Below are 11,274 nucleotides of genomic sequence, written 5' to 3' on the forward strand. Positions count from 1 at the left end.
GACAAGCGGAGACCAAATCCCTAATAAAAGGTCAAGTCATATATAAACAACGATGTCTTTGAGAAATCCCAACAAACCAGAAAACACAAGAAAAAAGGATTATCTAAACCTAGACTAATGAAGCAAGGGTACAACAAAATATGTCATTATTCATAATGAAAATTTCTCCTACTCTGTAACCTAGATTTTCACTCAATAATTTGTCTTTTATCTCCTGTACAGGTAGCTCTATCTCCTATTACATTAGCCCCATGCATAGTGGTGTCTGGTTTTGATTAGTTCTTGTTGCTTCGTTCTGATTTTACCATGGACCGGTTAGTGTCCTTCTCAAGCATTGCCTTTTGCTGCCCCACGGTTGCTTCGATGATTCCTTCAGCTGCCAATCCAAAAGCAGTCGTTGTGAACAACATAATCAAATCCAACATGAGATCACTCAAAAAGACTATTCAAAAAGAACAGGCGAGAAGCAGAAAATGTTGAAAAAAAATATTCGAGTTTGAACAGCAGACAAAAAAATGAGGCATAGAATTGACTATTAGACGTACAGTCAGGCAGAAAATGTCTGCAGACAAAAAAATGAGGCATAGAATTGACTATTAGACGTACGGTCAGGCAGAAAATGTCTGGATGTGAGCGACTATTAGACCTTCTATGTTTCAAAATTTGGTCTTTTCTGATGCCGCAGAGTCAAGGGTTTGAAGATGAACTTAAATTAAAGAAAAGTAAAAGTCCTCAAACAATTACCTCATTCTTCTGCATTTCCATCATTTCAGCCTGCAACATAAGGAGAAGCTTAATATCATAACCATGCGGCTAAATTCTGTGAGGGCGAAGCAGGAGAAGAAATAGAGACAGGTCGTAAATGTCAGGAAAGGAAAGATACCTGCTTTCTCTGCAATTCTTGGTTCACTTTCTTAAGCTTTTCAATTTCGGCTTCCAGTTCCAAGGTATAAGCCTGCAAGCAATGAGTAATGAATACACAGGGCAAGATAAAACATCCTAATCTACAAGTGGTTCGAAAAAGAATAAATTTTTGGTTATATTATGTTTCACTTTAATTCAGTCTTGCAAAAGATAAGACCAAGATAGTCAAACCATACAAAAGGGTTTATAAAACGGTTTGGTTAAAGTAATAATCACCTGCTTTCGAGCTCTTGATCTAGCAGCTGATTCCCTGTTCTTGATCATTCTCCTTTGCCTCCTCTCGATAACCTTCTCTAGACCCGTATTGCTTCTTCTTCCTCGATTAAGCACATACGGAACTGGTGACAAAGAATTGTTTTCTGCGCTGCTTGTCCCTGGAGAAGTTGCTGCAACAGTGACCCCGGCTCCTCCGAAACTAGCTAATCCATTATTATTGTTGATGGAGTTATTTGCAGCCCCGGCGTAATTCTTGTTGACCATACCCACAGGCCCAGCAAATGCTACGTTTGCTTGTTTAGGAAAAATGGTCTGAGGCAGCCGCTGCTGCTGCTGCTGTGGATGTGGCTGATTCAGCTGCTGTCGTGGCTGCTGCTGCAACTGCAGTTGTGGCTGTTGTTGAAACTGCTGTTGTGGCTGCTGCTGCATTGCCCCACCCACTTTGAGGCCTAAACCAGGTGGCTGATTCAAGATCATGGAGTCATTATTGCCATTGAATGATATGCTGTTTTGATTTGGCTGACCAAACCCAAAGCCTAATCCTCCAGCAGCGCCGTTGTTACCATAAAACCCGTTGTTATTGTTTCCATTGACCTGACCCATCTGCTGAGTACAGTTATCTTCTCTAACAACTCCGGCACGAAACAGAAATTCTTCAAGTGTCATCTCCCCTAAAGTCTGTTGCCTCACAGGAGGCGCATTCGACTCACCACCGCCTCCGCTGCTACCTCCCATATTACCGTTCCTACTGTCCTTGGTGATCAAACATTTCCAGACCTCATCAACAGTCTTCTGACTAATCGTTCTAGGCAATGTCAACGAGCCTTGCCTCTGGAGATTCCCACCAGGTTGTGCTACCGCTGTAACAGCTGGAGAAGTCATGGCCATGGCCTGAGCTTCCTCAGCAGTCCATATGCTCTTCAGGAGTTCATCCATGTTCATCGACCCGAAATCTTTCCCCGGTCCACCTAGTGTGTTCTGAAGCTCATCAAATGTTAAGGAATAAACCGAGGACTGCCTCGCCAAGGGAATGGCACTACCCGTTGGCTTCATCTGGTTACTCCCTTCCCCTCCCTGAGGACCACCACCTCCTAAGTTGTTGAAATTGATGTGAGTTCCCATATTCCTTGTGTTCACTCTTTCTTCCTCTTCTTCTCCTTCAGTGAAAGCAAAGCATCAAAGCCCCAAAAACCCTTCTTCTTCCTTTTGAGAGGTAAAAGACCCAAAAAAGTCGAGTTTAAAATAAAGAGATTAGAGTCATAGAGTGCATTACACAGTGCTAAGAGTCCAAGAAACAGAGAAGTTCTAAGGATATTAAAAAGAACTGAGCTATGTGTCACATAATGCATGTTCACATGATCACATCCATATAAGAGTAAGTAAAACCAAAGTAAAGCTGGACAAACCACATAAAGGTGTGTGTACAAATGTAAAAGCAGAGTAAAGTCAATCAATAATGGCAGATCTTTGGATAACGTTTGTAATAAATAAATACAATCGTAATTTGACGACTTTTGGAGGATAATAAATTCATACCAGATACAGTGTTTCCTCAAAACCTTAAAAATGAACATATCAGAAAAATTAAACAGATAGTTTGAACAGATTACTTATCACATATTGTCTGTGTCTTCAGAGAATACTCAAAATCCAGAAATGATTTACAAGCAAAGTAAATAAACCAATCTGGAAGAAACTCAAATCATATAAACATCTCATGGAATTCGACAATGATCCAAAGTATAATCGAAAAACGCAACAAGCATGAGAAAGATCTATTCCAAAATCCAGCGGAAAACTAACCCATTTCTCTTTACAAAAAATCGATCGAATCAAAACCACAGAATTAAAAAAAAAAAAAAAAAAAAACCTAATAGCAGCAACAAAATCAGATCGATAAGACTCTCTTTGACTCTGATTTCACTACGAAAAGCTACTTCGTCACTACATGTAGCTAATTCAAAAACCCACACGCGCAACAACAACAACAACATAACTGAACAGATATCAAGCAGAGAAAAGACAACAAAAATTGGCAAAGTGGGATGATCCGACAAAGACAGATCCAGATATAAGAAACGGATAATAAAAAGAGAAAAGAGCTGATATATTATCTTACCTAATTAATTTCTCGAAAAAAAATAGATTCGCGACTGCGAAAACACCAGAGAAGCTGCTGGGAGAGACGACAAGTGTGTTGCTGCCGCCTCGACACGAGCAGCCATTTTAAGGGTGAAAGCTTTTTTTTCCGGAATTTTTTTTTTAATTATTTTTTTTTTATTCTTTTTTTTTACACTATTTTTATTCTTTAACAATATTATTTACAACTAAATATTCATAATTTGTGTCAAGGTATAGCTACGTGGACAAATGATAAAAAGAGTCTTACGATTTTAAATGCTTGTTAATTTTATAACCAATTATATGGCGCAACGTGGTAAGCAATTAGCCGTTCGCTTGTTTTTGCCCTCTGACAGTGAGGATTCGAGTGGTTGGAGATCGCTTGGATTTTTTTGTTTATGATCTCGGAGTATAATCATAATTATTAATATTCTTTGTTTTTGGTCCTATTAATGATTATCATTAAGTCCATATTTGTTCTTTTTGTTTTCCTAATTTAAAAAAAAAATCCAAGTAATCTTCAAAATTAACAAGTGGCGAAATCACAATTTATGGTGAAAATCTAGATTTCTCTTCTTCCAAAATGTTTGACGATAAGGATGGTATTTTATTCAACACTATACTAAATTCATCCATTAGATAAGACTACATACATAAGTATCCATATTAGACTTTAAAAAAAAAATCCATATTAGACTTAGTCGAGAAAAAAGGGTCCAGATTAGACAGGATATTTTCCATACATGTTAGAAAAGGAGAAGATACAACTGACAGTAGAATAGTAATTATAAGCAACAGAAATTATACATTTTGATTTATTTTGATGTATATAGTCCCATAAAAGTGATCAAAGTGATTTAAATCAGATGATAATATATATATATATATATGCTTTGGATTAGTGATGTATATTCCTGTCTCTAGAGTAATATATTAAACTATTTTATGTAACTTTATTTACATATGAAGAATTACTGTTTCTCGAATTATTCAATCCTTAAAGTGTTCCTTATCATAGAGAAGTGGTGGTGCTTTCTTTTTAGGTGCCCATTTTTGGTTACAAACCAATGAAAATATCACACCACTCTTTAAAACAAAATAATAAAGAACACTGTTGCGTGGAGTCTAAGATCATCACTTCCAAATACAGAAAATTAATTTCTTTCCTCATTTGGAATTATTACAAGTTTTGCTTATTTGCTTTTTATTTAAAGAGCCCATCCACTTTTGCCACGTTAGACCGATCGCCGACGTATAGAGTGAGCATAAAACCATTATAGAGCCCATCAATAAGTTCAGGTAATCATCTCATTCTTATATATACACTATGGTTATTAAACCTTTGCTTAGTTCGACTCGAGACTCGAGGAATGTAATGTTTGCTTCTTCAAAATCTGTAAACTTGTACTATTATGTTTTTTCTTCAATGTGAAAGAAATGTAAGGAAACTCGAGTGAAGTGATAACTGATAAGTCAGTTCATATCCACTAACGCTTGACCTCTTTTTAATTTTTACAAATCCCTATAACCACAAGGCTGATTCGTTTGACAAAAAAGCACATCCAAGAATACTCAGAGAACAAATGTGTGTTGTTGAGCTTCTCTGAATTGACTATTATAAATGTCTTAAATAAGACCTCAAAGTCTAGTTCGGATTTTGTTCCCAAAATTCTGAGTATAAAACCAAACTTTAAAATACTCCAAAATAAGATGAAAACATAAAATAAAGAATAAGAAAATAATGCTTATAGATTTTTTATAATTTTAGTCTTATAAGTATGATCTTAATTGATTTTATTATAATACTTCAAAGATCCCAAAAAATGATTGCTTGTGCTACGATACAAGATAGATTAGTCATGATTAAAACAGTTGGTAAGGGCATATGTGAAGAGGACCTCGAGAAAGTAGAAACTAAAGTGTTCACTTAAGGATAAACTAATGTTGGGATATTCACATCTCATCCCAATGTTAGTTTGCCTTTTTTTCAATGCTCCTCATTAAAATAAATGCTCATCTTTCGCTTTGTTATAGTAATCAATCCTCTTGTTTCACATGGTTTAGCCGCCTTGGGCACTACAAGGACGAATCTGTTTTAGCTATTCTTGATTTGATTTGATCCGACTCGATTTGGATTTAATTCTCCATGTTCTTCCGTTGCATTTTATACAAAACATATGGTTCCAAAACACACATTTCATCCAAAAATAATGAAGTTTTGAATGTAAATAAAATACAAAAACAATTGACCCATGAACATGAGACATGACTTTGAAAGGTTAAAGTGTGCAACTTTTTCCTCTTTCTCATCAGTCAAATTCCTATAATGTAATTCTCTAAAAGCCATTGATTCGCTTGTGTTTATGGGTGTTTTCTCCAATCCCCGAGGACCTCAAATTGGATCAATCCACGAAGGATCGCCTGTAGCCAATGGCTCTCCTTCGTCTCCTTCCTCTTTCAAGCGAAAAGTTTCAAGCTTGTTGCCAATCTGCGTGGCTCTTGTTGTCCTCATCGAGATTGGGTTTCTGGGTCGGCTCGATAATGCTGCTTTGGTCGATACGTTGACGGATTTTCTCACCAAGTCGCCTTCGGGATCGCTGTCTCCGATCAGGCCATCCGATTTGAAGGTTGGCTCGGGAATGGAGAGATGCGAGGAGTGGTTAGAGAGAGAGGATTCAGTGAGTGACTCTTAGGATTTCAGTGAAGATCCGATTTTCATCTCCGGTGGTGGCAAGGTTTGTCTCAGATCATGTGTTTTTGTTTGTTTTATATTCCTCTATAATCAAATGATGAATCTAATTTATCTGGGAGATGGATTGTTCAATACTATGCTCTCTGGGTATTCTTAGCCTCTTAGTTCCGATCATGTTCTTTTGGACTAACACAAAATTAGCCAATGCTTGTTAGCTAGTAGTAGACGACAATAGTGTGAATTTGTGACCATGGAATCAGCAAAGGTCATTTAAGAGTTTACTCTTTGCCAGTTATAAGCATTGGTGCGGATACAACGATTTGAATCTATTGAAATCAAGAACAATTCATTCCATATTGTACTTCTGTATGATAGCAAGTGAAGCAGAGAACAAGTGTTGTGGTCCATGTTATTGACTTTCATCCTCTCTCTTATAGGACTTTGAATCGTGGTCGATTGATTGCGCAATTGGAGTGAGTTCAGATAAGAAACCCGATGCAGCTTTTGGATTAGGTCATCAACCTGGAACACTCAGTATAATCCGTTCCATGGAATCATCAAAATACTACCAAGAGAACGATCTTGCTCAGGCAAGACGGTGGGTAAGCACAATCTTAGCAAGACTTTATACTCTTTTTGTTTTTGCATACATTGTCGTAAAAGTATCTGACTTTTATGTTTTCTTGTTCATCAGGAGGGGTCATGATATTGTGATGACAACTAGTCTGTCATCAGATGTTCCCGTTGGGTACTTTTTCATGGGCGGAATATGATATGATGGCTCCTTTGCAACCAAAGACCGAGAAAGCTCTCGCTGCTGCTTTTATTTCCAACTGTGGGGCTTGCAATTTCAGGCTGCAAGCTCTTGACTTGCAGCCTTAATAAAGGCGAATGTTATGGCGGCTGTTATCGGAACCGGGATGGGAGAGGTATGTATTGTGCGCATTGGTAGCGAACTGTTCTGAGTCACAACCATATCAAGTCATTGAAGTTTCTTAACCAATAACTTGCGGAGATAAATAACGTAATTTCATTGTAGTGGAGAAGGTTGAAGCTCTTTGGCACTACAAATTCAGTCTAGCTTTTGAGAACACCAACGAGGAGGATTACGTCACCGAGAAGTTCTTCCAATCTCTCGTCGCCGGTATAGATAGCTATACTTCTCTCTCTCTGCTGATCTTGCAAATTTTAGTGTCTGCTCCATTAGAAGAATTAGCATTTGTGTTTGTTGTCTGCAAGGGTTTGCGAAACAAGACCTGAAACTCTAATATGGTTTGTCTATTGCTACGGTTAATTAGGAGTTAGGATAAACGAAACCAATGCCTGAAATTTTGTAGAGGATTAAGGGAAAGTAAGCGAGCGATAATGGCCTTATGTTGTAGTGCCCATAGATCCCTCTTAGGTACTGTTTCTTATCTGAATTTTCTATCATGTCATGGACGATGATATTCAGATTTATATACTTAGACCATAATATATGAGAGCATTGAGGCTGCCCTGTGTTTCTTTTTTTGATAGTGATAAGCATTATATGATCAATCTTCCTTTAGGATATAGAAGAATTTGCACCTTCTCCTGACTCATTCCTTCACATCAGGCAGATGTGATGAGGCCATCGAGCCATCACCTGACCCAAAGGTCGTTCCCGAGCTCAAAGAAGCACCAATGACCCGTTCCAAGGCAAGGAGGCTTAGGGAAGGGTTCAACTTGGCCGTGGAATCATTACTAAGTACCATGGAGCTTGGAGATGCATTCAAAACCGAGCCTCAAGAACAATACACGCGAGACAGCCCCAAAGGACCCGACTTAGACATAATGGAGGGTTTCGCGCGTCTGAGCCTCAAAGAAAGCCGGCCTCAACTAGAATCAGGTATACATGTTTACTTGGCAGGAAATGGAGCACAGAACACCAAGAATCTCGAAGAGGCCGCATCGGACCCTCAAGATACAACCGTTCCAAGACTCGGAGCCGCTAGCGAGCCAACAAGACCCAAGGAGGAACATGAAGAGGGACGCATGAAGATACTTGAAGAACTCGCAGGACACGACGTGGACAGGACCCTAGATGAACTAAACATCAAGACTAACGAAGGAAATCTCAAGGCTAACGAGCGAATCAACGAGATAACAAGCAAGCCCACAGCCGGCCGCAATCAGGTATTTTCCATTTATACGATTTGTGCAGGTAACATGGGAGTATCCTAGTGGTGTCTAACACCCTAGATGGCATCAGAGGTGCACGGAACAAGTCCAGAAAAGGTTGCACACGATTAGTTTCTTTTCCTTTTTATTTTTAAGTGAACTTTCCATTTTTGTGTCCAAATGAGACGCTTTGCCATTTTGCTTTATTTTTTTTTTTTACAAGTCTTGTTGTTTTGAGTCCTTAGTGTCGTTTTTTTTTCATTGAGTCGAACCCTAGAAGGTTCAAAGCTGATGGACTATTTATAAAGTCCCACATGCAGCTCTTGTACTTCAACCCTTTTCCCGATATCAATAAAATAACGCCGTTTTCTTAGCTTGTGCCTAAGAGCTTTCTAGCTTGTTCTTGCGTGAGAGATTCACCAAAAGTTGAGCCGCAGTAACAGAGATCCGTTCATAGTCTCTGTGGTGCCTTCGATCCACTTCCAAACCCCTAACCGATCCCTCAAGAGAGAGCGCTAAAGCCAGCTTGACAGATCCCATCTCGATTCAAGTCTTGTGGAAGCAAGCCTTGTCTTACCATCTCCATCCACCGAACTACACGAGAGAGCGTCATAGCCAGCGTGTTGTTCCCACCAAGCCATCGATTCCGCAATCATATAAGCCTCACCCGAGTCTTATATCATTTTGGTATCAGAGCCAAAGGTTCCTGCCTTTGGTTTTCTATCCCTTACACTCTTGCACTTTTATTCATACTCGTTTAGCTTATTTTGATTCATAAAACCAAAAAAAAACCCTAGAAAAATTTAATTGCTTGCTTTCATATTCATTAGTCAAAAAAAAAAAGAAAGAAATTGTTGCATTGCTAGATTTTAGACCGTTAATCCTTGTTCTTTGCATACTAAAATTTGAAAACCATATAAAAGTTATTTAGTTTCATTTAAGTAGCGAGTCTGATAGTTTAGCGTTCTAATATCCTTAATATTCGGTGGTACTTTTGACTAGTTGTTGTTTTTGTTGAGTACAAGGACACCAAGTGAGGCTAACTAGTATCATGGCCGAAGGAGAACCTGTTCCAAACGATGCTCTTGTCCAAATGATGACCGCAATGAGAGAGGAGTTGAGGAACATGACTCAACAAATGGGAAACATTCGGCAAGAACTTGGAGCCAGGATAGACCGAGTTGAGGCACAACCAAGGAGAGCCCCAAATCGAGGAGCATAAGTGCCAGCCGGTGACGCGAGTGATGATGAAGAGATGCCCGAACTAGGGGATGAATTTCCACCTGATCCTCTTCAGCATCGGCAGCAGAGGAGGCCGGATCCTCTAAGGAGAAACCCAGCTAGGGTAGCCGATACCCGAGAGCAAACTCATGATCTCAAGCTAACACCTCCTACTTTTGCAGGAAAGTCGGACCCCGAGGCATACTTGGATTGGGAGAGGCGACTAGAGCACATCTTTGAGTGCTATGGCTACGCTGAACGCAAGAAGGTGGCTGTTGCGGCTGCACAGCTTACTGACAACGCCTTAGCATGGTGGGACAGAAACGTAGCCGAGAGAAGGAGGCAACGCTTTGGGCCAGTCGTCACTTGGAGCGACATGAAATTCCTCCTACGACTTAGGTATGTACCTGAACACTATCATAGAGACTTACAAAAGCGTTTTCGCAAATTGTCTCAGGGAAACAGAAGCGTAGATGAATATTTTGAGGAGTTTGAGAAGCTGATGAACTCGTTGGAGTTAGAAGAATCGGAGGAAGCCTTGATGGCGCAGTTCATCGACGGTTTACAAGAAAGGATAGCAAGAAAGGTGGAGAGAGCTCAATATAGTGGGTTACACGAGCTATTGCACCTTGCCGTTCAAGTGGAGCAGCAAATCAAGCGCAAGACCGCTCTTACTAGCCGCAACGGCACGAGCCAACCATGGAACGCCAGCAGCTCTAAGCCGGTAGACAAAGGCAAAGCCGTGGAGATTGAATCAAGATTCAAAGGCAAAGGCACCGAGGCTCCCAAATTCAACCGAGCCGAACAAGGTAAGTCCTCTAACCCCACATCAAGAACTCGTGATATAACTTGTTTTAGATGTCAAGGCAGGGGTCACATGTCAAGGGAGTGCCCAAATCAGCGAGTCATGATCATTACCCCTAGTGGTGACTATGAATCGCAAGATGAACAAGAAGATGAATCTAACGACTTGGGGGAGGAGGTTGAATATCCCGACACTGGTGAACTCTTAGTGACTCGCCGAGTGCTAAGCGTCCTAGTTCACCCTGAGGAGACAGCCCAAAGAGAGAACATATTTCATACTAGATGCACCGTCAAGAACAAGGTATGTAACCTTATCATAGATGGTGGTTCATGTACTAACGTGGCTAGCAAGTATATGGTGGACAGGTTAGGTCTTGAGAAGACAAAGCATCCTCGTCCTTATAAGTTAAGGTGGTTAAACGACCAGACCAAGCTCAAGATCTCCGAGCAAGTGTCCATACCGTTTAGTATCGGCAAATACCATGATCAAGTCACTTGTGATGTGGTGCCCATGCAAGCCGGACATCTATTACTCGGTAGACCATGGCAATTCGACCGAGCCACGACCCACAATGGCCGCACCAACCATTACTCTTTCATGTACAAGGAGCGTAAGTACAATCTTGCGCCTCTAAGCCCCACCGAGGTACATGAGATGCAAGTGCACATGAACAAAGAATCCGAGCTAAGTAAAAGCAGTCTTTATTTATCATCTAGTGATGTTTACAAAACCATGAGTGCCAATGGCACCGTGCTACTGATGATGTTTAAAGAATGTCTAAGCGCAGGTTTAGGTGACCCTGAGATACCATTTGAAGTGCAAGCGATTCTGAACAAGTTCAAGGATGTATTTCCCGAAGAGATACCACCAGGATTGCCACCACTTCGTGGAATAGAGCACCAAATCGACTTAGTTCCCGGTTCAGCTTTGCCCAATAAGCCAGCTTATAGAATGAACCCCGAGGAGACTAAGGAGCTAGAGAGACAAGTACGCGACCTAATGGACAAGGGTTATATCCGTGAGAGTCTCAGTCCTTGTGCTGTGCCGGTTCTCTTAGTACCCAAGAAAGATGGTACATGGAGAATGTGTGTGGACTGCCGTGCCATCAACAACATCACCATCAAGTATAGGCACCCCATTCCACGCCTAGATG

The 11,274-nt window shown here is 40.3% G+C and overlaps 2 protein-coding genes across 2 annotated transcripts; one reads left to right on the plus strand and one right to left on the minus strand.

Moving 5' to 3' along the window:
- Positions 1 to 21: 21 nt before the first annotated feature.
- Positions 22 to 3,409, minus strand: LOC18024794 (ABSCISIC ACID-INSENSITIVE 5-like protein 7). The gene is made up of 5 exons (XM_006406453.2): positions 3,260 to 3,409; positions 1,141 to 2,343; positions 884 to 955; positions 745 to 774; positions 22 to 376 (listed from the first exon to the last, which is right to left on the minus strand). Exons 2-5 carry the CDS (start codon positions 2,260 to 2,262, stop codon positions 302 to 304), a joined length of 1,299 nt encoding a protein of 432 aa, XP_006406516.1. The 5' UTR covers positions 2,263 to 2,343; positions 3,260 to 3,409; the 3' UTR covers positions 22 to 301.
- Positions 3,410 to 5,544: 2,135 nt separating this feature from the next.
- On the plus strand, positions 5,545 to 8,468 carry LOC18024795 (glycoprotein 3-alpha-L-fucosyltransferase A). The gene is given in 7 exon segments (XM_024159284.1): positions 5,545 to 5,996; positions 6,391 to 6,551; positions 6,648 to 6,705; positions 6,707 to 6,825; positions 6,827 to 6,882; positions 6,993 to 7,097; positions 7,551 to 8,468. Coding segments are annotated over 7 exon segments (1,479 nt in total). The 5' UTR covers positions 5,545 to 5,624; the 3' UTR covers positions 8,159 to 8,468.
- Positions 8,469 to 11,274: the final 2,806 nt, after the last annotated feature.

This window comes from Eutrema salsugineum, unplaced genomic scaffold (genome assembly GCF_000478725.1).
Source record: "Eutrema salsugineum unplaced genomic scaffold, Eutsalg1_0 scaffold_13, whole genome shotgun sequence".
NCBI lineage: Eukaryota > Viridiplantae > Streptophyta > Magnoliopsida > Brassicales > Brassicaceae > Eutrema > Eutrema salsugineum.

What these genes read in the sequence shown, in the direction of transcription:
- LOC18024794 (XM_006406453.2), bottom strand. Translation starts at nt 2,262, where the DNA reads ATGGGAACTCACATCAATTTCAACAACTTAGGAGGTGGTGGTCCTCAG. An exon ending in AAGAATTGCAGAGAAAGCAG is followed by an intron (nt 775 to 883) that starts GTATCTTTCCTT and finishes CTTATGTTGCAG; the next exon opens with GCTGAAATGATGGAAATGCA. An exon ending in TGGAAATGCAGAAGAATGAG is followed by an intron (nt 377 to 744) that starts GTAATTGTTTGA and finishes TTGGATTGGCAG; the next exon opens with CTGAAGGAATCATCGAAGCA.